General features: G+C 38.5%; 1 protein-coding gene across 1 annotated transcript in view; it reads left to right on the forward strand.

Moving 5' to 3' along the window:
- Positions 1 to 355: 355 nt before the first annotated feature.
- HLTF (helicase like transcription factor) overlaps positions 356 to 27,984 on the forward strand; it is a 28,146-nt gene continuing 517 nt past the window's right edge. Inside the window, exons 1-23 of the mRNA XM_086755003.1 lie at positions 356 to 458; positions 2,141 to 2,351; positions 2,936 to 3,102; positions 3,563 to 3,696; positions 5,364 to 5,461; positions 6,233 to 6,307; positions 6,516 to 6,707; positions 6,833 to 6,928; positions 7,921 to 7,969; positions 9,510 to 9,597; positions 10,306 to 10,385; positions 11,252 to 11,338; positions 11,560 to 11,657; positions 13,026 to 13,169; positions 13,761 to 13,899; positions 14,685 to 14,820; positions 15,125 to 15,304; positions 15,765 to 15,886; positions 17,170 to 17,345; positions 22,213 to 22,341; positions 23,805 to 23,917; positions 24,210 to 24,390; positions 27,388 to 27,468. Of these exons, the coding sequence (XP_086611129.1) occupies positions 439 to 458; positions 2,141 to 2,351; positions 2,936 to 3,102; positions 3,563 to 3,696; positions 5,364 to 5,461; positions 6,233 to 6,307; positions 6,516 to 6,707; positions 6,833 to 6,928; positions 7,921 to 7,969; positions 9,510 to 9,597; positions 10,306 to 10,385; positions 11,252 to 11,338; positions 11,560 to 11,657; positions 13,026 to 13,169; positions 13,761 to 13,899; positions 14,685 to 14,820; positions 15,125 to 15,304; positions 15,765 to 15,886; positions 17,170 to 17,345; positions 22,213 to 22,341; positions 23,805 to 23,917; positions 24,210 to 24,390; positions 27,388 to 27,468 (2,796 nt within the window). The 5' untranslated portion in view covers positions 356 to 438. The remainder of the gene's footprint in view (positions 459 to 2,140; positions 2,352 to 2,935; positions 3,103 to 3,562; positions 3,697 to 5,363; positions 5,462 to 6,232; positions 6,308 to 6,515; positions 6,708 to 6,832; positions 6,929 to 7,920; positions 7,970 to 9,509; positions 9,598 to 10,305; positions 10,386 to 11,251; positions 11,339 to 11,559; positions 11,658 to 13,025; positions 13,170 to 13,760; positions 13,900 to 14,684; positions 14,821 to 15,124; positions 15,305 to 15,764; positions 15,887 to 17,169; positions 17,346 to 22,212; positions 22,342 to 23,804; positions 23,918 to 24,209; positions 24,391 to 27,387; positions 27,469 to 27,984) is intronic.

Consider the following 27,984-nt stretch of genomic DNA (forward strand, 5'->3'; position numbering starts at 1 on the left):
ATCAGACTCTTATTACAAGATAAACTTTCAGAAAATCACATTCCGACAACGTCATGCTTTGCCCTTTGCCATCCTCTTTAATTGTCATCTTTGCAAACTCTTGTCGATAAGTAACGGTTATTGCCCGCGTCCTCTGCCAGTGTCAATAGCGGGTTTCGGCACCGCCGCTGCTCTGACGCAGCTTAGAGGCTGTGGGAGGAGCGCCGGGTGCTGCCGGGAGAAGGGTGCCTCACGGCGCCGCCGGAAGGCCGCTGGGGGCGGGGTGGAAAGACGCGTCCTGTTCCCGGCCGTGGGGCCGTCATTGGCCGGCGTCTGTGAAGGCTGTGGCAGGGATTGGTGGTTGCCGCTGCGGGGCTGGAGCGCGGGTTCAAGGCCGGAGAGCGGCGGCCAGGGTGGAGCTGGCTGGGCTTTGCCGGTGGCGGGAGCCCTGCAGCTGCCATGTCGTGGAGGCTGCCCAGGTGAGGCGGGGGTGGTGGGCGGCGAGCGCTGAGCCGCGTCGCGGCGAGTCCGGCCTGCGCTCGGCCGCTTCTCGCCGTGTCCTGCAAGCGAGGGGCGCCGCGGGCGGCGAGGTGCTGGCGGGCGGCGGGGCGGACTGAGGTGCTGGCGTAGAAACTGAGCCTCCGCCGCCCTCTTCTCGTCGATGCTTGAAGACCTTAGAGCGGCCTTCCAGTGCCTAAAAGGGGCCTACAGGAAAGACGGGGAGAGACCAGGGCCTGGTGTGACAGGACAAGGGGTCATGGGTTTAAGATAGATGGAGGCAGATTCAGATTGGATATTAGGAAAATTTTTTTATGCTGAGGGTGGTGGGACACTGGCCCGGGTTGCCCAGAGAGGTGGTGGATGCCCCATCCCTGGAAACATCCCAGGTCAGGTTGGCCGGGGCTGTGAGCAACCTGATCCGGTTGGAGATGTCCCTGCTCCTTGAGGGGCGGTTGGACTGGGTGGGCTTTAAAGGTCCCTTCCCACCCGAACCGTTCTGTGATTCTATGCTGGGTGCTAAGGTCCTTCACGTGGCTTTTGCCTTCTGGCAGGGCTCCCGGGGGCAGTGGCAAAATGGCTTCTGGTTAACCCCTCGCTAGCTCATCTGCAGTTAGCTCGGAGAAAAGCCTCTTAAACTGTTTATTTTTTTTTTTTGTCAGAGAAAATGAAATGCCGACTATGCAGTAATTTTAGATATTATTTGCAACAGAAACCAAAGTTTACTACACCAAGCTCTAAAAAATAAGCATATGGAAACTAACTATTTAAATTGGCAGTACTCTTAAATTAATCCAGCAACACGGTAGGATAGTTTTGGGATTTACCAAAGCTCATTATTATGCGTCAGTTGAAAGTTGTACTGAGAGTCTATTATTACATACTATTTGGTTAAAACAGTTGTTAGTATGTAGATTTTCACTCAACACGCATTAAATGCATGCCCAGAGATGTGTCTGTCTCTCAGTGTGCAGTAATGACAGTTACTAGGTGTTACTCTCCACCAAAAGTGGAACCTGGCTGAAGGAAGTTTGTATTAGAGATACGTAGTGTAAATACACGGGTTGGGTTGGAGTAGCTGATTATCTCTCAAGTTTATGATAAAGTATTAATAATAGATGTCAAGATGTGAAGGTAAACTTAATCAATACATGGGGAAGAGTTTTTTTAGCATTTCAACTTTTCTGAAGATAGACATGAGGTTATACAGAGTTAATCAGTTACGAACAGGAATTTTTAACCTTTTTCTTCAACGACAAAATATGGTGTTAGGAAAATACATGGAAATTTTGCTGTGCCAGGTATAATTAGAGGTGTAACTGAGTCTGGAGAATTATTAATGTTGTTGACAAAGATAATCCTGTGCAGGGAGATGGGGCAGAATGCACAAATACTGTAGTTTAGCCAGTTAAGTTGTCAGCTCTTTATTGTAATTGGCTTAAACTAATTTATTTGGGATTAGAAGAAAACTTCGCCTGCCATTTTTTAATGTAAAGCTTTTTTAAAAAATGTTTCTAGATAAATATTGTCTGAATAAAATTGTAAAACTGGGGTTTATACATAGCCTTATATGAAAGGGTAAAATAGATTACAAGGAATAATAAAAATGCTATTGTTATTATTAAAGTTATTGTCAAATATTTCACGCTTTGTCTTTCTGCAGAGATTCTGCAAGAGGATGCTCTCAATATAACATCTGCAGAGGAGAGAGAAACTATTCCCGTTTTTCCTCTTCTGATTTTTACTCCAATCTTGGATTGGAAGACTTCCACTCTGTGGATGACACTTTTGGAACAGAGGAGGATACAGACTCAGCTATTTTATATGGAACTTTGCGAGGAAGTGTTGTTGGATTACGATACTATACGGGGATTGTAAGTGCATGATAAATCGTAAAGCAGAAGAAGTTGTTGTCAACTTCAGAAAAAATAAGTTTAATTAAATTTCAAAAATTCCTAGAACTCTTGACCAAGCCTAATGTTAATAGGTTTGTTTTGTTTTTTTTTTCCCTAACTTGCTGCATTCAATATTCTTCACGGGAAGTACTTAATCTAAAACTTTAATTCAGAATTTAATTAAAAGTGGCAGGCTTTCAAATCTGATTTAGTTACTTGGTAGCTCTGTTCACCCACATAAGGAAAATGAAAGTGACTGAAAATAAATTAGGTCTTTGTTTACATGGACAAAAAGGGATGTTTTATTGCTTTATAAAATGTGTTAGCAGTTGAAGGTAGTTCTTGCTCTCAGGAATACTTTTGAAATTGCTGACATCTATCAGGTAGCTCTTCTGTAATGCTTTTGGCATTTTGAGGTTGTTAGACTGACTGAACAGAATGCTATACCAAATTAATCTTTAAGCTTCATAATATTTGAGTAAATATATATTAGATATTTCTGCAAATAATTTGCAACTCAATTAATGTGTTCTGGCATTTGTTTGTTTGTTTTGCTTTGTTAGGTTAATAACAATGAAATGGTTGCACTTCAGAGGGAGCCCAATAATCCTTATGATAAAAATGCAGTGAAAGTAAATAATGTAAATGGAGACCAGGTAGGCCATATAAAAAAAGAACTAGCAGCAGCGTTGGCAGCCATTATCGACAACAAACTAGCATTAGTTGAAGGGTAAGTGTGAAGATTATGCTTTTGATTCTATGAATATAAATAATGGAAACTTTTATTTTTATTGCTACACTAGCTAATTCTGAAAACTATAAGTGTTCTTTTTTGATGGAAATGACAGCTCTAGTTAACATGATTAAAGCTTCATGTTTTCAGACTCTTAATTCTTCTGTTGAACTACTTGCATACTGTTTGTTCTTTCCCATATATGTTAAAATGTAGAGACACTAGTGAGAGCAGGTTCTTTAAAGATTGTTGTGCAACTCTTACAAAAGACCAGATGCAGTTATTTTATAAAAGGTTTATGCAGTATGAGTGCTAGTACCTATCTGTAACATTCTGTGTTCTGATGAAAATAAGCACTTTGGAGTACCTCTTGCTGAAGAAATTACAAGAGTTATTATAAAAAAATAAACAATTAAAAGATTACTGCTGTGGGGTTTTTTTTCCTGCTTTTTGTCAGGGTTGTCCCTTTTGGAGCAAAAAATGCCTTTACTATGCCTGTACAAATGAGCTTTTGGGGAAGAGAAGAAAATAAGGAAGCAGTGCTAGATCAGCTAAAAAGGCATGGATTTAAGTTGGCTCCTCCTCTGAAAGGTAAGTCTTGATGTTTAGGATTTTATTTTATTTTTTTTTTAAATATTCAGATTGAACTTGCCACTTGTTGGAAGGTATGTTTAAGATTTTAATCCTCATCATAGTCTTCTCATTCACAAAATGATTTTTTTAACTTAGATGGGGAGTAATGCAGAGCCCACAGCTGTTAATTTTAAACTTCACAGGACACAAAAGTGTACTTCCTATCTAGTATGTTACCTGCGGCAATTGGAGAGGCATTTGAGCAATCTCAGAAGTATACTTGATTCTGTAAGTTCCTTTAAAAATCCGTAATGATTCCCTACATTTCTCCAGACTTGGGAAAAACAAGTTTTTTAAGAAACAGGTTAGACCCTTTCATCGGGTGAGGGTTTCGGGGACAGTGCTGCTTTTTAGCAGACTGCTAGGACATGTGTCCTATTAGTGAGGTGTGAGCAAATAGAGAGGAGATGAGATGTCTCTGAACAAATAAGCTTAGCAGACCTGATGCTTTGCAAAGCCAACCTTGCACAAAAAGCACCTATGCTCCTGGAACTAGGCTTTGTTGAAGCAGTGGTCATCAAGAGTGAGGACTCATGCAGAAATAAGCACTTGATGAGGGGTAGATCTGTTTTGCAGAGAGCAAGTTTTCAGTTTTTATTTTACAGGTCCTATTGCAGGTACAGAGAAGGAGTTTGGCGTAAAAAAAGCATTTTGCATTATCAGTCATCATACTGTTACCAAGTCAAATTTTACGTAACACAACAGTTTTTAAGAAACGCTGTTGCTTCTCAAAGGATCTTGGGAGTGCTGGTGGATGAGAAGCTCAACATGAGCTGACAATGCGCGCTTGTGGCCCAGAAGCCCAACCGCATCCTGGGCTGCACCCCCAGCAGCGTGGCCAGCAGGTCGAGGAAGGTGATTCTCCCCCTCTACTCTGCCCTGGTGAGACCCCACCTGGAGTACTGTGTCCAGTTCTGGAGCCCCCAACACAAGAAGGACATGGACCAGTTGGAGAAGGTCCAGAGGAGGGCCACAAAGATAAGAGGGCTGGAGCAGCTCTTCTGTGAGAACAGGCTGAGAGAGTTGGGGCTGTTCAGCCTGGAGAAGAGGAGGCTCCGGGGAGACCTTAGAGCAGCGTTCCAGTACCTAAATAGAGCCTGCAGGAAAGAAGGGGAGAGACTCTTCAGCAGGGCCTGTTGTGACAGGACAAGGGGTAATGGTTTCAAAACAGAAGGAGGCAGATTCAGACCGGATATAAGAAAGAAATATTTTACGCTGAGGGTGGTGAAGCACTGTCCCAGGTTGCCCAGAGAGGTGGTGGATGCCCCATCCCTGGAAACATTCCAGGCCGGGTTGGACGGGGCTCTGAGCAACCTGATCTGGTTGGAGATGTCCCTGCTCCTGGCAGGGGGGTTGGACTAGGAGGCCTGGAAAGGTCCCTTCCAACCCAAACCATTCTATGATCCCAAACCCATAGCTCATTGCCCATGAGTCTTGGGAAGCTTTGTGGAAAGCATTTGTGGCCCACTGAAAGTAAAGGATAAATTGAGGCTAAAAGACAAATGGTGATACTGTCTTATAATGCACAATCTGATCAGCATTGTACTTATGAGTCAATTAAGGTTAAGACTGGGAAGTCATCATACTGTTGTGTTTCAAAATGCTATCTTTTTAACGGCAAGTAGGTTCAGGATTTGGTTTTGGATCAAAGTGGATTTATGAGAGAGCTGGTCCAAGTTACAGCGCTCCGGTTCATGCTGCTGTGCAGTTGACAACTGAACAGGTTTGCATTTCACAGTTAAACACCTGGAAGTTGGAATTTTAACAAGGGGGGCCCTTTAGGTTTTTCTTTAATAGAACAATGCTTGTGAAGTGGACGTCTGTTGTTTTTTGTTGTGGGTGGGGTTTTTTTGGTTGGTTTTTTTTTTTGTTTTCTTTTTCTGAACCACAGATTTGCTTTGAACTCATCTTGAACTTTTGAACTTTCTCATTTTTATACTGTAAGCAGATGTTTTAGCTGTGACAGCGTTGAGTCCCATGTGATTTTGGGAGGTTTGGGTTGTTCAATTTTTTTTTTTTTTTTTTTTTAATATTGTTGTAGTGGTGTGTTTTCTCTGTCCTAGTGCTTTACCACATAACAAGTATGTTACGTTCTGAAATGAAAATAAAATCAGACTTCCGGACTTTGATCTTTAGATTTGGCCCGGGGTGATACACGAAGAGTTGGGTGGTCGTTTGCTTTTGCTTTTTGTTTCCTCTTTCACATTAGAGTGAAGTAGTTACTTCAGTGAGTGTTGTACAAGGATGTGAATGTATTTAGCTATCCCTTCTCAAGCTCTTGCTTGTTTTGGCATGCATTTGTTGTGGAAAAACTGAATTTTTATATTGCAGTAGCTAACAAATATATTCCAGCAAATCAAGTCTGAAGTGGTAGGCTATCTATACTGATTACCATAGGACAGGTAATTCTAATTTAATAGAGTCGTTGATTATTTAGTGAGGTTATTTCTAATTGCAGTAAGTTTAATTGCAATCTTTTTGTTCATTTATGCAGCTTAAAAGCGAATTTGACAAATTGTTTGAGGATCTGAAGGAAGATGATAAAACTTGTGAAATGGAAGGAGCAGAGGTATTTCTTAAGCTAGAAGCCATTTTCTATAAAAATATAAATACTTAAATATCTAGATGCATATTTGGCTGCTTTGGACACAGGAGATGCTTGAATCAGGAAAAATAATTAGTAGATACAAAGGACTTTATAAAAAAAAAAAAATTCCAAAAATGGCATGTTGTATTTAATACGTGAATAGTGCATAATGTATCTCTTTAATTTGCAGGCTGTTGGCACACACTTGCTTCCTCATCAGAAGCAGGCTCTAGCTTGGATGGTTTCACGTGAGAACAGTAATGACTTGCCACCATTTTGGGAAGAGAGAAGTAACTTCTATTACAATATACTTACACATTTTGCAGAAAAGTGTCGACCTAAAAATGTTCTTGGAGGAATACTGGCTGATGATATGGGACTGGTAATAATACTTAGCAAGCTTGAATTTTTTTTTTAACACAGAACACATATGTGTTTTTCTTGATTGGTTGATGATTGGGTTTGTTTTAATCTGTGGAAAATACGACATTATTTTCTGTTATGCAGGGTAAAACGCTTACTACTATTGCGTTGATTCTCACAAATTTTCAAGATGGCAAGCCTCTTCCTGTTGAAAAGATCACAAGTGATAAGTTTTATGAGGTGAGTGAGATGAAAGAAAAAAAAAATGTTTTAACAGAGTTAATATAGCAGTTAAAAAAACCTGTACCTAGTAAGTTTCTGCATGGTGAACTTTGTATACATTTTGTAGAAAAAGTTATTAAATTATATCAAGTAAAAGGAAGAATAGGGTAGGTTAGGTGAAGATAGGTGGACTGTGTTACTTCAGAGTGTATAACTGAGCTGTAGACTGTGTTATCTTAGGAATGTATGCTTAAGTATACTTGGGAAGAATTTTTGAACGTGTAACCGTGTCTAATGTTAAGTTTTATAAATTCTTAAGTTCCTTATAAATTTCTCCTATAGGCAAGTTGTGACTGCACAAATAGAAATTATTTTTCTTCTAGGGGTGTGTATGCATAGTTCCTGTGTGGTTTGGTGGACGTGCCTGGAACAGCTAAAACAGCAAGCAGGGGGTCTTAGTATAAAATACATAAATAAATACGAGTTTGTTTTTGCCGAACACTTGAAATGAAGAGAGGAGGGAAAACTATAGTTAGTGAACTAACACCAAAGCACATGCTCTTCTTAGATACAGTAGTTCACGTGCCTTTTGCTTTTTATGGTACGATTTTCAAGACCATGCTAGGATTAGGTGATTTATTGTGCAATATTCCCTGACGGTATTAAGGCTGGGGATTTTGTTTTGTTTTACCATACTTGTCTAAATTTAACAAAATAATACTTTGTATTTGACCTCAGAATTGTTCTTAGTGTGTTTTCTTTCTAGCATAGCTGTGTAGACTTGAGTTTCTTTCCTCTGCCTCTATACAGTTTCAGTTTAATTCTGTGTGTGGCTACTAAAAAAAAAATACAGCTTTTTCAGCACCTTTAAGTAACTGTCTCACTTGCCACTGAGGAAGTCTTTCATCTTTCAGAGCAGTAATTAATCACTGGTTAAACAGGTGTAATAATGTTATTGGCATTTTTTCCAGTTGCTATATTAAAGAATAAAAGTTTCCATTCCTCAATAGGAATCTGGTACTAACAGCATGAACACCGTTGGACGCAGACTATGTAAAGGTGATGGCAAACTACAAAAAGTCCAGTAATGTTTGCATTATAATGTTATTACCTGGGGTACTGTTAGTCTGTGGTCAGTGGTAGTCTTCACAAACTCTTGACAAACTAAGTATCTCGGAGAAGTAGTTAAAAATATACCTTTAAAGGTGTTTCAATTGACGTGTGAGAAGATTAAGTGCTTTGTGAGAAAGTTGCACCCTGCCAGCAGAGTTAAAACATCCAGGAAATGGATTCAAGATTCCTTTTGCTTTCCTTTTTCCTTCCTTGTAGATGAAACAGGAGCACTTAATGCATCTGTTAGAATCTTGTTTGTTTAAACAGTAAACATTAATAGTTAAATTGTAGTTAAGTTCTGTATTAAGTCACTTTCTTTTTTTAAGTAATGAGCAGATGACAAGTATTTAGAATTTATCTTGTCACACCTGTACTTTTCAGGTTGTATTAGGAGAATTTATAGATGTACATGAAAAATTATATTTGCTGTTAGTATGTTTTTGGTAACTCATCATGCTCTTGAAAGCGACCAAAGAAATGTATGGAGCTTGAAGTTTTCTTGCAGTAACTTTCCCTTGCTCTCCTCCCATGCCAGGAATTTTAATACGAATGGCCTAACTGATAGAACAAGAGAAATAAAAGAGACTAATAAGGAGTATTTGTATATTTATTTTTTCCAGAGCAGCAAGCATTTTAACAAGATACTATTTAAAGCAGTGAGAGGGGAGCCTGTTTCTACTATTATTTAATCTGAAAAAGTGATGATGTCTTTCAAACCCTTACAACTCTCACCCCCATTTCTCATTCTTATACTTGAAATTGATACCTATTTCTTGAGTCTTTGCAAGTTTTGCCGTCTTTAAGATTGTATTAAACTTTTTTTTTTATATTAAAATTAATCTTTATTGAAGCTTTAATCTGGAATTCAAGCATGAATTTACTTACCTGAGTTAGAGCAAAATTCTTTCTGCAAGCGCTGTTGCTTTCAGTTTTGATATCAGCTCTGTCCTAATGTGTTTTCTTTTTCTGTTATGCTGTTATTGGCAGAGCTGGTAGACAGAACAACCCTCCCAGCAACCCCCACCAAAACCCCCCTTACGTTCATCTGTGATGTTAGCGCATTTTTTCCTGTTAATGTTGCCATTACTCATTTAGTTTTAGACAATGTAGAAATCATAAATTAGTAACGTTTGACCCATAAAAAAACTTTTATCATTTAGCATTATTTAAAACTTCTTTCTAGAACTTTACTCTTACTGTTAACAGTACAATGCTAACATTTGCTTTTTCCTCTTGTCTTGACTGTTTTTGACCACATGTGAGCTCAGTACACATTTTATGATTCTGTAAATATTTAAGATTGTTTTAAAAGTATTTTTATTTTTCATTTGTGATCGCAGTATCACAGTACTTGTCCCGTGCAGAACTAAGGTTGTTTTAAAGGAAGTTTGTGCTTGCTCTTGATCAACTTACGCTAAATGTGGTTTGATAACCAAGCTGAAGACTATGTATATTTTTTATTAATACACATTTCTTCTTTATGAAGACTCTAGCAATGGGATGGAGCCTGGTGTTTCTAATGTAAAAAAGTCTGAAACTACTCCACTGAAATACTCAAGTTATCTTCCAAAAAGGTAGATAGTTGAAATAATCTTTTTGTTGCTTTGCTGCATAGATACTAAGTAAAAATAAAGTGGTACTTGGTTATGATTAACCTTTAGCCTAAAATCTGTTCCTGCTCTCTCCTCATCTTTCAGTATGCTATACTTCTGCTTACATGTATCAAAAGTGTTCTGTATATGTGTTGCACTTTGGAAGGTATTAAAAAAACATTAACTCATTCTACATGGCTTGCATGACTGCATGCTTGGATGTCTCTTTCAGTAGTAAAGGTATCGAATAACACCAGTGTGTGACATCTGAAACGCTGTCTGTGACGTAATCTTTCTTCTAGTATCAACTGGGTTTTTAAGTGGCTAGGAAATACTTTGCAGGCATCCTTCTGATAGAGAGATAGCTTTGAGCTGATGAAGTTGTGACGCTTACTAATATGTTTGAACCATCCCACCACACTAGCCTCTCCTTGTAATTGATGTGAACTTCAGTGATAATCTGTACCAAGTTTCATGAGCATTATTCACTCTGCAGCTGTGTTCTGTGCTTTCACTTTTTCTAACCCTTCTAAAGAGAAAAAATTCAAATCACAGTGGTATGTTATTTGCAATATCAGTTTCATTTGCTGTCTGCTCTTGAGATTTAGTCTGTGAATTCAAGCAGTAATAGAGTTATGTGTTTGGTTTGGTTTTGTTTGTTTGTTTGTTTTCTTAATTATGATACCTTAGAGATAAAGCCAAGAAACCCAGGTATTCAGGAAGCAGTGACTTGGGAGAGTCTGAAGAATGGCTACTGCAACAAACAGAAGGTAAGTTGCAAGGAAATTTTTTTTAAATTGCTTACTGTAACACCTGGTGTCATTCTGAAGCCAAACTGAAGAGGATTTCTAATTAACTGGAAGAGGAATTAACTAAACTACTTGGGGTTTTCTTTTTATTCAACCAAAACTTTAGGCAGAAAGTTTTAGAAATTGCTGAATGGGAAAGCAATGTTTTAGTCCTAAGTCTTGTTGTTTGTTTCCTTAGCTGAACAAGTGGTAGTGTAACAAGCTATGAGCAGGGTCAAACAGATGGTGAAAAACAGAATTGCTAAGATTTTTAGAATTAGATGCAATCTTGTTGTCAGGGCACTAGGGTTGGAAAAACAGATACAAAAAATAAAGTCCACCTTTTGTGTTAAATACCTGAAATGTGATTATGAAGCGGCAAGAACATGTCATTTATTAAACTAAGTATCGGGGGGGAGGAGGGGGGAGGGCTAGAGGTACTCTGGAGTAAGCAGTTAAGTTTATGTTTAAAGTACTTGCAGTGAAACCTATGCTAGACTTTTTTTTTTTTTTTAATGACTGGTAAACTGCATTCCTCTGAAGATTAATAACCTGAAATAGATGTATAAGACACTATATTTCTGCATACACACCTGTTGAGTTCAGGGAGCATCTGGATGATGCTCTTAACTGTATAGTTTTGTTTTAAGTCGTCCTGCAAGGAACAGAGAGTTGTACTCAATGGTCCTTATGGGTCCCTTCTAACTCAAGACATTCTACATTATTATATTGGAGAGGGGAAGTAATTCGGTTAACAAATTTGATTTTTATGAAAATTGTCATAAAAATAAATGCATGCATATGCTCTGCATGGTGTGAAAAATCTACATTTGTCTGGCTTTTTGCAGCAACTTCCTGTGTTACCAAAGAGGATACAGGCTTTACGTCTGTTCTACCTTCATCTAGCTGTTTAAAAAGACAAACAAAGAGAAAAGGTAATGAAGGGATAAATGGATAATAATAACTTCTGAATTTTTTGAAGCTGAAGTATTATACATATTTGACTTAATAAATGAAGCTTGTGTCTTTGTAAATTGCTTTGATACTGTTCAGGTGAAGAAATTTAGAAAGGACTTCAGGCAACCGTAAGTTTCTTGAACTTCTACTTTGCTTTAAAGTGAACTGTTACACTACTAAATATGATTTGTTTTCTTAGGTACCGCTAGCATTCGGTCAGTTGAGAAGAAATATTCTGATGATAGCCCCAGAGCAACACTGATTGTATGTCCTCTATCTGTCCTAAGCAACTGGATTGTAAGTGCTAAGCTGTTTTAATGTCTAAATGTGTTATATGTTGATTGTGATGCTGTAGCAATAGTGCTCCCTGTAGTCTCTCATGCTAGTAAAAGGTCATGGGTTTCCTTTTTTATGAAACAGAGGTGCTTTAACAAGGGAGGTTTATTTAGTAGAAACTTAAAAATTGAAGTATTATTGTAATGAGAGTGCAGTTCCATGAGCAGCGAGGTCACCACTATCAGAAAGCACGAGCTCACTTTCCATTCTGTGCTTTGACTAGGCAGATTCTCTTTGTCACTTCTGGAACTCGTGTGATTTAACTCCTTAAATCAGATGAGGAATGTGGAGGAGACAAGTCTCTCTTGCATGCTCAGAATAAAATATTATTGTACATTATTGATAATACATGTCATTTTCATTTAGTAGAGCTGTTCAGTAATTTGGTGATCCTGTTGGTGATTTGTGGGAGCAGATCTGCTAGGATGAACAGGCTGAAGGGCCCTTCTAGTTCTGTCTGCCATTAGTTAATTTTTTTTGTTTGTTTTCATGACAAATTTGAATACAAACTTTAAGAGGATACCTTGAAGTTTTGTTTTATTTGGAAGTTTTTGCTCTCTGTGGTTAGAACATTAATAAGAAAAGGCAGCAAATTAGTCTTAGATTGTAGGTAAATTATTAAAATTGTTTAACTGGGAGACCTCAATAGTGTAAAAAAAAAAAAAAAAAAAGTAGTCGTTTTGTCAATGCAAAACCAAATTAGGTATTTAAAAAGAAAACTTATGTGTCTGGTGCTTCAAAAATGAAATTTTAATTTTTATTGGCTGTCGAGATTACTGTATGCTGAGTGCTTCACAGAACAAATGTAGAGAATATAAACACTGGCTTTAAAATGAATAGTTTGACAATTGTGCAGTCATTTAGGTTAAAACTTAGGTGGTTAACTCAGTAAGGGGAAGAAGCTTTAAATGAAGAGTGAAAGAATAAAGAAAGAAAAGATGAAGGTAGAAAGTGAAAAGGAACATAAACGCTCTTCTGTTACAGTTTGGGAGGAACAGTGCTTTTTGAAGTGTGTATGCCATCAGGATGTGCATACTGTGCAGGAAGTAGAGCTAGTTATCAGAATGTGATACTGCGTCTGTTACTGATGACTGAGTTGACTACTTCTAGTCCCTCTGCTTATCTGGGTAGAGAGGTAAAAAAAAAAAAAAACCAAAAAAAACCCAACAAACACCACAAATTCAGATTGCTTTTTTAATGTAAGTGGATGTAGGATGTCAGAGAGCTAGAGGAACTGGATTTTAGTTAAGGTAGCTTACAAGAATTTTATTCTAACAGTCATGTAGTAACACAGTATCTGTTGGATTTCTTTTGACAACTTTCTTTCAGGACCAGTTTGAACAACATATCCACCAAGATTTTCGTGTAAATATTTATGTTTATTATGGTTCTGACCGTAGCAAAGACCCATCAGTTCTTTCAGTACAAGACATCGTACTGACAACATACAACATCTTAGCTGCTGATTACGGAGTAAGTAAATGAGAAAAAGTGTTCTTTGAAGATCCCTTCCTGTTTAAGACTCCCAGTATTTGGGCTAATCATGGCAGCATGGTCAAGTGCTGTTCTGGTAGGCAATCAAAAGGTTATAGTTATAGTTTTGCTTTATGTACTTTCTTATGAATTAGCTGTGGTAATGAAGGGAGTCTTTTATTGATTGCCTCTGTAGAGAAAATAATTTATCTGCAATTATGACAGCTTAAAGAGGACACTTGTTGGGAATAGAAAAGGATGGCAAGTGTGTAAATCTCCCCAAATTTCAGTGGCATGAGGCTCCCATTTCTGCCTTCCCCTATCAAATTCAAAGAATGTGGAGCATATAAAAACGTAATTCCATAGTTCTTGTTGTACACGGGCTGCAAACAAGTAGCTCATTGCATGGGATGTATTTGTGAAGTGATGTATTCATAGAAATTCCACCCATTTTAAAAGCCTGTTATCTTTATATTTAAAGATAACATCTTTAAATATAAGATGACATTTTAATTTGCTCTCTAGTCCATTTTCCATATGGAAAAAAGTATTTTAATTTGAGTCAAAGATTAAAAAAATACTGTGTTTCAGATCAGAGGTGACAGCCCTTTGCACAAAGTCAAGTGGCTGAGAATAGTGTTGGATGAGGGGCACATTATACGAAATCCAAATGCTCAGCAAACTAAAGCTGCCTTAAATCTGGAGGGACACAGAAGATGGGTACTTACAGGTAAAATATTTGACATCAGAGGAAATGCAATGCAAATCATTTTGGTATGACACCATCTTGTGTTTCCCACTTGGTGTTTCCCCTTTGGCTTTTGCTAGGAGGTGGTTAATGTATGTCTGTGTCAGATTCATTTGGAATGTTTTTAAACTTGTCTTTGAGCAGTGATTTAGATATGTCTTCTTTTAGTTGTTTTTTATTTTGTTTTCTTGGTTTTCTGTGTTTTTTGTGAGCGTGTTTTTTTTGTTTTGTTTTGTTTTTATTCGGTTCAGAGACACAAATTTTAGAATAACTTTTTGATACAAAGGTTTGGTGGAAGTGCAAGTAAAAAGTGACCTATTTATGAACTGGCATGTTACATCTGGTTAGAAGCTCACACTTTTATGTACTTGTCTGAATCTCAATAGCTTTTTGAAATGTAATTAATAGTCATCCTAAAAACTGCCAGGGCCCATGCAAGCATATGATCCTAAAATGTAGTTAGATAAGATGTAACCACTGCTGGTGAAGCTGAAATGGAAAGATAAACATTCAAGTCTTCCTAGTGCTGAAAGCCATTTACATACTTAAGTGTTTTGTAATATTTTAATTTAAAAAATAATACGTGTTATACTTAGTGACATGTCAGCCTAGTTATGAGAGACTTTGTTTGGTTTGGAGAAAGCACAGAGTTTTTTGTTGTGGTTTTGTTTTTTTGTTTTTTTTAAACACTAAAAATTTGTGGTATTTTTTTTGTTTGTTTGTTTCTTTGAAGTTTTACAGTCTTTGTTTGTTTGTTTTCTGTTCAGGCACTCCTATTCAGAATTCTGTAAAAGATTTGTGGTCTCTTATTTCCTTCTTAAAACTGAAACCTTTTACTGATCGAGAGTGGTGGCACAGAACGATTCAGCGTCCAGTCACAATGGGAGCTCCAGGAGGACTTTGGTATGAAGTGTTCCCAAAGAGTTTGTGAACAAGTATGATTGGCAGTGCTTGGGCAATGTGACCAGTTAGTGTTTCACATTTAAGATTGAAAGGCGTGTGTTATCAGTTCTTATTTCAATTTTTTTAGTTCAAATTAATAAATATTAAGTTATTGAAATTATTTAATATTTCATATTAATGAATTATATTGTACCACTGGGCTTGGATTTTGTAGAGAACATGTATTTATGAATAAACTGAAAAAAAAACCAAACTGCAAACCAAGCCCAGCTGGGTAATATATTGTCATTATATGTATTTTTAGGCGTTTACAGTCTTTGATTAGAAGTATTACCCTTAGAAGAACTAAAACAAGTAAAGTTAAAGGAAAACCCATTTTGGATTTACCAGAACGTAAAGTACTTATTCAGCATGTTACGCTTACAGAAGAAGAGAGACAAGTCTATCAGTCTGTGAAGAAGGAGGGCAAAGCTGCTATTAGCAGGTAAGCAGAAGGCTTTCTTAATCCTGAAGGTTGATTTTTGAGATCTCAGACTTGTTTGGAAGTTTTGATTGTGTTGGCTCTAGTAGCCAAGTGTGTCAGCTTGTATGCCATAAGCCAGTAATGGCAAATTAGCATAGCATAGCATCTGTTCAGTTTTGAAGAGTGAAGTAGAGACCGTTGCAGAGCTATATATTAGGAGTTCTGTCTTGTGAGAAAGAAAGGGATACCAAATACATAAAGAATGGCCTTAAAATTTTCATCACCGCATTTTAGCAGTTCTTGTAGAACATGCTGCTGGTAGCATTTTGTACCTTTTTTCAGAAGAGGATTTGAGAAAATACATTCAAACACGAAAGTGAAAAATCAGAATATCATTCTAACAGCTAAACTTTGTCACTTGATGTCATCTCTTACGTCAGGCTGTAGCATTTCACACTAAGGATAAAACTTTTTTTTTCAGATTTTTCAGTGAAGGGACTGTGGTAGCTCACTATGCTGACATCCTTGGTGTCCTGCTCAGATTGAGGCAGCTTTGTTGTCATCCTCATCTTTGTATAAATACATCTTCTGGTTTTTCAGCTGGTAAGTGAATGCTTTTGGTTGCTGTGTTTCTAAGAACAGGACTTGCACTTTGCATTCAAGAACAAAACACATTTGTGTGTTTTTCATGGTTTCTAGCTTCAGCCTTCCTCTTTTCAGCTTGGAATGTTGAACTTTTAGCTTTGATACCTTTATTTTTTTCATACCATAATATGTTTGAATTTGTCTGAGAATTGGGTACTCTAGCACTCAAATATGAACGAAAGCAATGAAGTATGTGTAGTTGCAAAGGCTAGAAGCAGGAGTTAATAAGGTTTAACGGCCCATACGGAAATGACTGAAGAGGAACTTTGCAAACCCAAGTGCAGAAGGCTTGTTGAAAAGCCATGTATCTGTTGTAATAATTTACAGAAGTGCTCTTACAGCATTTTTTTTCTTTTTCCCTTGCCTCAGGAGAGATGATGTAGAGGAGCGTTGGGGAATGGAGCGTTGTAGATTGGTAGCCGTGTCAGCAGAACCATTGCCTTTTCAGCAGAATAGGAAACTGTTCACTTTGTTACGGCTGTAAGGAAGGGTGAACATAGAGGACTGAAAGGAGAGTCAAATTTTATTTTTGACAAACCGGAACTGTATGGCTGCATAGCATTAAAAAATTACATGCATTTATTTCAGAAGAAAGTATAGTCTGTTTGGAATACACTAAATTTGAGATTTTGATTCAAATTTAATATTTTGAAAAATCCTATTTTGAGATGCCATTGGTATAGGTGTGATTTTTTTTTGTTTGGTTTTCAGGAAGCCAAAAGACCAATGAGATATAATCAGAACCTTTTTTAGAAGGTTGTCATTTATCTTCCTGAAAAATACAGGATAGAGACATGATTGGAAAATTGTTCAATAGTTATTTAGAAATTAATTAGTAACTAGTAAGTATGATTTGAATTTCTTTACTTAAAAAATAAAGCAATCTTAACTATAAATAGTGTCATCTCCGTATGATTGTTACTATTTAAACAGCTGTCATATGAAAATTACGTGTTCCCATTAGGCAGTCTTGCACATGTACTTATCCCTGAGCATGCAGTTAAGGTTCTTTTAAATTCTAATTACCATTTTTTCCAAGTAATCTTACTTTTAATATATTTCAAAATGGTAGGTTGGTTGGAATTTTCTGTAGTATTTGGCACCTTTGTGTTTTTATACGTTGTAGGCTATATCCTCATTGTATATAAACTGTCCTAATTGCATTTTGATCAATGGTTTGTGCCAGCTGAGTGTTTCCTGTATGGAAATCTCTATTTTTAAGTATCTTTCTATTTTTGCAGATAAAACTCCTGGAGAACTACATGAAACATTAGTGAGTAAAATGAAGTTGGTTCTGAGCTCTGGTTCAGATGAAGAATGTGCAGTTTGCTTGGAATCACTGACTCTTCCTGTGATAACACGCTGTGCGCATGTGTTTTGTAAGCCATGCATTTTTGAAGTCATCAGAAGTGAACAGGTTAGTTCTTCTATGGTTACAGTTAATTGCAATAGCTATTCAAAAGCAATGAACTGGTATCACCAGAAGGCCATCTTGTTGTTGTTCTTTTAAATCATAAATGGTAAACGGTATAAACCTAGTTATCAGCTGGATTGTAAAAACTCTTGGCCTGAAGTCAGACTACGGAGAGAGTAGCTGTCAATCTCAACAGTGTTAAGGTCCATTAGTATTTTCAAAGACCTCTTCCCTAGTGCTGATCTTACTTTGTGATGGCTTCCAGTGCAGCATTGTAGACCTCTACATAGCTGGGTGCCTCTTCACCACTTGTATGTGATGTGATGCATGTATATATTGTGCTTAAAAGAGACAAAAGCTGTGTATTGGAAGGGGACTTTTGAACTAAAATAATGTCTACTCTCCTTATTCCAAGCTGATAACCTTCTACAGTGAAATGCCTGCCTTGCCAGAGGGCCATATTTATGCACCTTCTCTGGACTCTCTCCAGAATAAGCTTGTGGATGAGCATCTTTTGATAGAGGGTTTTGTTTTGGTTTGGTTTGTTTTTTTTTTAATGCACTTCTAAGCTATACTATTCTTTCCTGTTCCTGCTTTTCTTTCTAGGGCAATCTGAGAGCGTGGTAGTCTCACTATCTGTATCCAGTGCTGCTGCACTTCCTTTCTGGAATTGTTCTGGCTCCTACTCAGCCACAGTAGACCTGCAAGTTCCAGGCTAAACCTAGGTGGTGTTCTTTATAGGAGCCAACAGAGGACAAATTGGTCCCTGTTTGTGCGTAGTCAGTCAACCTAACAAGACAAACAAAGGTAGGAAGTGTTGTCTGTCTGGCATGTAGATTGACATTGTTTCATTGCCAGACACACAGGATTCTGATGCAGATATCATAGAATCATAGAGTCGTTAGAGTTGGAAGGGACCTTTCCAGGCCATCCAGCCCAACCCCCCTGCAAGGAGCAGGGACATCCCCAACCAGATCAGGGTGCTCAGAGCCCCGGCCAACCTGGCCTGGAACGTTTCCAGGGATGGGGCATCCACCACCTCTCTGGGCAACCTGGGACAGTGTTCCACCACCCTCAGCGTAAAAAGTTTCTTCCTAGTATCTAATCTGAATCTCCCTCTATTTTGAAACCATCACCCCTCATCCTGTCACAACAGGCTCTACTGAACAGCCTGTCCCCATCTTTCCTGCAGCCCCCTTTAGGCACTGGCAGGCTGCTCTGAGGTCTCCCCGGAGCCTCCTCTTCTCCAGGCTGAGCAGCCCCAGCTCTCAGCCTGGCCTCACAGGAGAGCTGCTCCAGCTGTCTCATCATCTTCGTGGCCCTCGTCTGTTATATCAACTGGTATCCCAGTTGAGAGATTCTGAGAATTTTGAGGAAAACTAGTGATGTGAAATTATTCTCTAAGGGAAGAGCACTTTCAGAGGCCTTGTTCCAGTGCAGATGTTCTTCATGTGTCTGTAGCAGAGTCAGTGCCTGTACTCAACTTCCTGGTGTATTTAGGCATGCAGAGAAGTAAATCAGGTTATGACGTGATGGAACCTATATCGCTTGATTGTACAGTCCAGTTATTTACAATGCTTTCCCTAGAGAGGACCTTGGAATCTGCAGAACTAGGGCCTTTGTCCAATCCCACATTGTTCCATAGATTGCTTACATAGTAGTGAAGTCTGAACAGAGGTGGGTGTAGCTTATGCTCTTTTGAAGTTGAACTATCATGAGTTTATAAAGCAGTGAGTGAGCCAGCCTTTCTTGTATTCAGAATGATTCCTGATTTGAATTAATTTTCCAAGGAAGTTTTTTGCAGCTTCCAGCCAAAACACTAACAGACACCTGAATTCCAGAGTCAATGAATTCACTGGTTCCACGTGATAGGTATTTATCCTAGCGCTGCATCTCCTGTTGGGTAGTTTCTGTGCCTAAATAGTTACAATGCAGCTCTCTCCTAGGAAATAGCTCGGGAAAGTATGATACTTACCGCCTTAAAAACAAAGCAAACCAACACACACAAAACAGCTTGTGTTCAAACAGGATTCTTCCTGGCAAGATGCCTGTGGTTTCCATTAAAAATACAAATAAGAACATTAAGCCATCAGCAAAGAATGGGATGTGAAACTGCCAACAGGAAACTGCTGAGTGAAAAGTTTGGCCTTTCATTGTATTACAGACTTGGAGACCATTTTATCTTCCTTGTGTTAACGTGAAAGTATTTACTGAAATTGGAAAAACTTTTTAACAATTAACAGCTTGAGAGTAACACCTTCTTCATTTCAGTCTTTCATTGAAGCTAGCTTCAGAGTTGTGCAAGTAAGTAATGATCCTATGCAGAAGGCCCAATAAAGCTATAAAATCTCTGCAGTGATCTAATGTCTTTGTGTTTTAACTGCATTCTTGTAACAGCTTGCCAGATATGCATTAAAACATCTTTTTTTTTTTTTTTCCCTAGTTGTTGATTCTGAGACACGCTTTGTCACTTTCATATGCTTTCACTGCAAGTCCTCTTCCCTATGTGTTGGCATTGTTTGGCGGTATTTTGGCCTGTCTGTTGTTTTTAGTTACAGTACTGAATTGGAGAAGGGATGCAGAAAGATGTGAGCCTTTTATTAAATTAAAAAAAAAAATATGAGCACTGTTAGGATTTTTTTACAGAAAACTTTTTCAGATTCATTAAATTCATTTATTTTGTCACATCCTGGCAGGATTTTTGGATAGCTGCCAAATCCGGAATGGTTCCTTTGTAACTACGTTTTGGAGACTGTTCTTTCATATTTGTTTGTGTTAAGATTCTGTCTCTTGAAAGGATGTCTTTATTTCTGCCATAAATACACATACGCAGACTGTGACTCCCAGCCTCTGAAACTGGCTACAGGTTTGTCGTAGTTCAGCCCCGATCAGGACCAGACTACACAGTCTCTCTCTCGCTCCCCCCACCCTCTGAGAGAATAGGGGGAGATGATATAAGAAAAACGGCTCAAGGTTTGAGATAAGGACAGGGAGAAATCCTTAAAGTTACCATCACGGGCAAAACAGACTCGACTTGGGGAAAACTATTCATTTATTACTACAAACAGCAGGAGAATGAGACAGAGAACAAGATAACCTCCCTCCACCCCTCCCTCTTCCCAAGCTTAACATTATCTCTACTACCTTCCCCCCCCCGAGTGGCACAGGAGGGGGAAGAGGGAATGGGGGTTGCGGTCAGTTCATCACGCGTTGTTTTACGCCGCTGCTTCATGGTCGGGGAAAGAACTCCTCACGTTCCTCCCCTGCTCTGTTGTGGGGTCCCACCCATACGCCACAGTCCTTCCTGAAACTGCTCCGGCATGGGTCATCTCTTCCACGGGGTGCAGTCCCTCCAGAACGGCTGTCCCAGCGGGGCCTCCATGGGCCACAGCCTCCTTCAGGCCTCCACCTGCCCTGTCGTGGGGTCCTCCACGGGCTGCAGGTGGATCTCTGCTCCTCCGTGGACCTCCATGGGCTGCAGGGGGACAACCTGCTCCACCATGGTTGTCACCACAGGCTGCAGGGGAATTCTGGCCAGGAGCTGCATGACTCCTCCCCCTCCTCCTTCACTGACCTTGGCATCTGCAGCCGTTCCTCTCACAAGAAAAGTTCTTCACAACAGGCTGGCAGACGCCTCTCAGAATCTCTTCACATCATCCATCTCATCTCCTCTCCACTTCTTGCAGCCGGGCTGGACCGAGTTGGGCCCAGTCACTGCCCGGTGGGAGGCCGGAGGGTGAGGCCTGCAAGGCCCACGAGGCTCACGCCTCCCCCTCTGCGCCTCTGCCCCCGCTCAGCTTCTTCACATCTTCTCTTCACCTTTTTTTTTTTTTTTTTTTTTTCCTGTGTTCCCCTTTTTAAATGCTTTATAGCAGAGGCGTTATCACTGACCATTCTGCTACCAGTCGGCTCGGCCTTGGCCAGCAGCAGGTCTGCCCCAGGCCCGGCCGAGTCCACTGAACAAAGGGGAGCGACTTCTAGCAGTTTCCTACAGAAGCCACCACCTTAGGCCCCCCCTCACTAAACAAAACCACAAGAAGGTTCATTCCAGATTAGCAGCCCCTGGTATTCATCTGCTTTGTGAGGTCTGCTTTGCAGCCTGTCTAAATATGCCTTGGTTTTTCTGGCCAGATTGCTATATAAACTGAGTTAGCTAACTTCAAAGGGCTGCTCTGCTAGGCAAAAGTTTTCCACGTCTGTTATTTTTGCTTCACAAAGTTGTGTGTTTGTATAGTGCACAGTCTTTTGTCAAATTTTGTGAGTAGTCCTATGGAAGTGCTATTGCATTAAGTTCCAAAATATGTATACTTCTCTGAAGTATGCTTCAAAGAAAAAAAGCTTTTGGTGTTAAATTATTTCTCATGTCTGCTGGGAAAAAGAGAAGATACCCTGTGTCTGGCCCTGACAAAGCATATTTCATCAGACTGCTATTATTTCTGTACAGGCTTTGAAGAAAAAGGGTAAAAGGTCATTCTTTGTTTGTAACTAAGAAAGATCTTGTCTTTGAAAGATGTTTATTTTTTCTGATATTTTAAAGTCTTCTCCCTGTAGCCCAAGTATTTTGAATCTTGAGCTGCTTATTTCAATAAATATGCTCAGAAAGAAGATCACTTTTAAGGAAGACTGGGTGTTTTTAAAACATGTAGCGTTTATGTCACCTTGATGTTCTCACAAATAAAATATTTTTATTGTTATCTCAGGAATGACAAAGCAGTGTGTTACAAGAATGCATGTATTCCTTGAGGATTTTTTTGTATGAACACCAATAGAATAATTTCATAAAAGGTGCTTGGTAGAGATGATCTTTAGTACTCACTATAAATAATTGATTTAATATGTTTCTTCTAATGTTACTTGTGCTTTTTCGCAGCCAAATGCCAAATGCCCTCTCTGTAGGAAAGAGCTTCGAGTAGAGCACTTGGTGGAATGTCCATCAGAAGGGGAAATAGACTCTAGTAATGGCAAGAAGTCTGATCAGGAGTGGGTGTCCAGTTCAAAGGTATGTTCCCTTGTGTCTTACTTGGCTTTCATTATGGTTTTGTAGAGCACTCTAGAATTTTTACGTAAGTATGCTGAACATACATTACATATGCATAACGTACTTTAAATTATTACTTAAAAGTCTGTACAGTATGTCTCACCAGCACAGGAGAAAATGCATAATAAAATCTCATCAGAAACACATTTTGCAGCAAGGAAACAAGACAAAAGAATCACCAGTTGTAATTTGATGCTGGTCATTGTGTAGGACATAAATGTGTATAAATTAAATAAAACTTTCAGTAAAAGAGCTGTTGCTTTGGTTTTTGTTTCTGTTTCTGAAGATAGAGTAGGCCTATAACCACTGAAACTATTCAGCTCTTTCTTAATTTACTTTTGGAGACTAAAAATCTAAATAAGGCCTTCTTTCTTAAAACTTGTCTAAAATATATATTCTGCTCTGGAGGGGAAAACTAAATGGGGATCATATGTACAGTATAACACTTGTCAGATAAACTAGTGAGGTATTTTTATTTTATTTTGCAAATCTGTTTCTCAAGGTTGGCCACATCATTTTTTGCCTCACCTTCATTATGCGTTTGCTGCCAGACATTAAATCTTCTTGCTTGTACTTTGACCTTTTTTGTTTTGAGATTGCTTTTCTGAAATACTAAATTTTTAATTTTAATTTGTAATGAAGTTATTTTTCTTTCCAAAGTTGTTTATAGATTTATTCTCTAAAAATCTATGTGTGGAGACCTAAGAACTAACTTAGGATACTGTGCTCTAGAATAAACTAAGATTTTTTTTTTTATTTTTTATTTTTAAATTATTTTTTACCTGGTGCAGTTACTTGCATTCTCTAGTTAGTGGTTCTTTACCTCATCATAGCTAAACATTACATGAGAAAACTGGCAATGTTGTTCTGCGTCAAATCCAATTCCTTGCTCCTTTTCTTCTCATGCTTGATCCCAAGAGTGTTTCTGGTCCCTCCTTATCCTCTGTCTTACCTAGTGAAGGGTCTTGCATAGCTGTGATTGAACAGCTATTTACTTGAACATTCCTGGGGAAGGCTTTCTTGCATCTTGAATATCGCTGCAGTAGAGGAGCGCTTGCCTTGTGGCTGTCCCTTGCTTAAGCAGTACTTCTCAGAGTGCCAGTATTCTGTTCCTTTTTTTCATATGCTCTGGAGGTAGGGGACTTGTTTACCAGGCATACTTCCCACTGTCAGGAGTCAGCGGGTCTATGAATCCTCTTCCCCAGAGCACCATCAATCACCCTGTAGTTTGTGACTGTTAAAGTGCTCAACCCTTTCCTTTGGAAACTAAAAGAAACCCTACCCACAGAAGTTAAGATTAAACTATACCTTCATTTTAAAAGTATTGGTGAACAGTTCAATTGATGTGGACTTTATCAAAGCATCTGTAGGAGTGAAATCTAACCAAGTCGGATTAAGCTGCATAATTCTTCATTTGATTTCAGATAAATGCTCTCATGCATGCTTTGATAGAACTACGAAGGGATAATCCAACTGCTAAATGTCTGGTGGTTTCTCAGTTCACAACTTTCCTGTCACTGTTAGAAAATCCCTTGAAGTAAGTAGAACTACTGTAATTTTTAATAAACACGTGCTTTTACAGTGTTTTAGACTGATCTCTCGAAGAATATAGTATCCTTTTGATTTTTAGAACTTCAGAAGAGGAACAAAATACTTAAATACTTTGTTTAGTGGAATAAAGCTATGGGTCTCATTTATTTTTAATGTATATCACCTGTTAAACGCAGAATTTTAAATATGTATTGAAAAGTAGAGGTCAGGATTTTAATGTATTTATTTCCTATTGTCACAGAAAATTGATGGTTAAATTGAACTTTTTTACTTCCCAGAGAATCAGGGTTTGCCTTTACTCGTTTGGATGGGTCAATGACACAGAAGAAAAGAGTAGAAGCAATTCGATATTTCCAAAGCAGCCAAGCAGGATCCCCAACGGTAATGCTTTTGTCTCTGAAAGCAGGTGGAGTTGGATTAAATCTGACAGCAGCTTCCCGAGTGTTTTTAATGGATCCTGTGAGTAATGGGTTGTTCATAATAATCTGGCTTAATCTAGGTGAAGCTCCTTTGGCGTTTTCCCAAGAGACAGAAGGAAAGCCCCTCTGAGAATGGATAACACTGATGAGTATCTGTTAAAGGGCAAATAGGGCTTTTCTTCATTTGTGTCCCTGGCATGTTTTTGTTTTAACACAGTATTTTTGTGCTGTCCGTTTATCTACCGTGAATGGGAAGAATGCTATTGCTACCATTAACAATGTGGTGTGGCACCTTACAGTGTAGCATTTGATACCCCCTCTTTATTTCTTGCTCTTTTTTTGATACTTTTGAATGTGCTGTATTTAATAACTTCAAAAGCCATGAAGTGGAATTTCAGGAACAGTATATTTTTTTTCTGGGTTGTAATGCAGTGCTTCTCTGCTCTAGTCTCTTCTGTTACTTTTGCGAATTTATAAATAAAGACAGTAGTCTGAGGTTACTTTTTGTGGTTGTAAGAGACTGAGAAAGATGGTGACATCTAAATGTAGGAAGTTTTTTTCCTTTCATTAGAGCACTCAAGACTGCAAAATTATTTGTAAAGAATAAAAATGTAAATGGATGCTTCCCATAATTGGTTCATATAATCTTGTGGCATTGTACAAAATCAAAGTTTTTCTGTTTACTTCCTCCCTTCCCCACTATTTACTCCTCTGCTCTGATGTCCTAGTGTTTTGGCAGTTGGAAACTCCGATAAATTCTGTGGTTTATGCAGTTGAAAACAAACCCAAAGTAAATGAAAAATAATGGTGTTGCTTTGGACTTGGGCATCTGGTAACACCAATAGTAAGGAAAAAGTACTAGCTTGGACATCAGGTTAGAGATAATAACAGCATGAAGACAAAAGCTATTTACTTAATAAGCTGAAGGAGGTAAATACGAATGAAAGTATGGAGAAGTTGCCTTGGAAAAAGTTTTTTTTCATTAGTTGTGGTACATCTTCACAAGTATTGTTTCTGTATGTGTTGCATTGAAAAAATAGTTCAGTTGGAAGGGACGTACAACACAATCTAGTCCAACTGCCTTTAAAAAAAAAAAAATTCCAATTCTCTGAATGCATAAACTTGTGGAAAGTCCAAGAGAATTTTTGTTTTCTGTGAAGATAATTAATGAGGTATAATGCATACTTTGTCCTGTGGCAAGCAGTTGTAAGAGAATAAGCTAAGCATTGTTAACACTAAGTCATCCACGGTATATAGTTATACCTCACAAACCAGAGCCAAATATAATTGCAGCCTTTATACACCATTGAACAACTTCTCATCCTGCAGGTAACCATCCTGTGACAGTAACTGTCCCAGGTGGTAGCGGTTGACTACTTGTATTTGATGAAGGGACAGTGGGACCACGTGATCCTTTATGACCCCACTTTGTTCAGTGCCAAATGAGATTTGGTCGTGCATTAGCGTTCCTTGAAGTGAATAAGCAACAATAATAGAATTTAAGAAGCAGAAATACCTCTGGAGCCAGTGGAATAACCAGTTTTTCTACTCAAGTTCTGTGGATTTGTTGTAGAACTGTAGCTTGGAGGTCTCCATTCTTTCTCTGAGAGGTGTTATATCACAGTGCAAGGGAGGAACATTTTTCCAGCCATAGACTACTTTCTTCCTTTTTTAAAAAAAAAAAGATATTTATTTAAATGTAGTAATATCTGCTGAATTCTCGCCTTTAGGAAGAAATATGGACATTTAATGTGAGAGTATCACAAGTTTACAGATGTTACTCCGAGGCCCACGTTTCTTCATATTTTCCCCATGTAAAATACAGTATCCTCTGTGTGAGATACTGCAGAAAGGCATAGAGGTATTGCAATTCAGTTTTCCTGTGCTGGACTGACGAGAGAACAAGAGTGGGAGTAGCACCCTTTGGTCCTCCTCGACTACGGCAAAGATAAAATGGAACATGCTTGTGAACATCTGGGCTAGGTCTTTCCTCAAGACATCATCTTGTTTGTAGTAACATTAGTATTAGAACGGTTTGCCATACATAGCTTGCCAGGAATGTTCATCTTGCAGCAACGGATCATTTATTGCACTTCAGCTGACTGGAGAAACAAGACTTGTTTGGCTTTTATCTTGCAGTTTGATGTCTTAAGTGTGTTTAGGCACCAGAGACTCTTAGAATCTAAAATGAATTTTTTGTGCTAGCCTAGTGCTGTCGTGTTGTCGTCCGTGTGTCGTGTCCCCCCCCGTCCCCTCCCCCCCCTCGGCCCCTGGTTCTATAGAAGGAGTCATTAAGAAGAGTTCCTAGATAACTTTCAGTATGTGCGTGACATGGCAAGGTGAGCCCATTGCATGAGACTTGCTTAGCACAGACAGAACATTATTACATTTTAGGTAGATGTAAATATCTGTTCTGTGAGAACTAATAGTTCTGTACCTTTAAATAGAAAAAAAACCATGCTGGAAAAATGCGGAGCATGCACTTGGCATTTCAGATCGTTATATCTAGTGTTCTATCCTAAGCATAAGGATAAGTAGGAACTGCTACACTACCATTTTCTGTTCAGCAAGTTTCTTGTTTACCTAAATTGGTGATTAGTGCATATACTAATGGAAGTATACATGGGCTTTCCTAACAGTCAGAGGACTTATTGTACTGATCAGTAATTGCCTGTGTTCAGCTGGTTTAGATTTTGCTACCAGGAAAAGGGTACTGAGGCACTTAATATATGCAGTATTTATTTGAGAATTAAAATTATAATGAGATTGTTTTGATGTCTCCTAGACTCCTGACAACCTTAGTTTTTAAAGCAATTGCCTGAAGTTCCTGCTTGTTATGAATATAGAACCAGGAGTTCTCAAAGCTTTCTTTATAGCAGGATACTTAAGGAGTGAGACATTAGGTTGGGCATAATTAATCTGCAAGCAATATTTGTTTGAGAGCTAATGGTACAGTAACTTCTTTGTGATTCCATGCACATCTTGCTGTGTACTTCGAAGGGAGGTTATTTAACTTGTTCATTGCTGCTACTTACAGGCTTGGAATCCCGCTGCAGAAGACCAGTGTTTTGACAGGTGTCACAGGCTTGGTCAGAAGCATGATGTTGTTATTACTAAGGTGAGTTGAGAGATGATCTGTTTGAACAGTTTTCTAGTTATGAATAAATAAATAATTTTCAAAAAAGCTTCACTGTATTTTAAAATGAATTGTGATGTCATATGTCTCACCAGTAAACTTCAATTGTCATGAGTTGTTTTGTTTTTTTTTTTTGTTTTTTTTTTTTTTTTTGAAGCGTGGGCTTTGGATTGTAAGATTTTATTGTATGTAATCTATTTCCTGTGAAGTAATAATTTTAGAAATTAGATGTCCCCATTGAACTCTCTGGAGTGACTGAAATGGGGTAGTATTGCTCTTGCCTAGCCTGGCTATTACAGTTTATTGTCTTGAAGGTATATAGAACACTTTTGCTTTAGTCATAGCAGCTTGTTTAGCTTTGGAAGAGCAGCTGGTCTGTCTCATTGATATTGAGTCACAAAAATATTACTTGGGAAACTGAAGGCAGGTTCTCTTCTAATATAAGTAGCAAAGAGGAGATAGATGTGCTTCAAATAAGTGTTTAAAAAAAAAAAAGGA

This window comes from Chlamydotis macqueenii, chromosome 9, assembly GCF_036417535.1.
Source record: "Chlamydotis macqueenii isolate bChlMac1 chromosome 9, bChlMac1.mat, whole genome shotgun sequence".
In the NCBI taxonomy this organism is placed as follows: Eukaryota; Metazoa; Chordata; class Aves; order Otidiformes; family Otididae; genus Chlamydotis; species Chlamydotis macqueenii.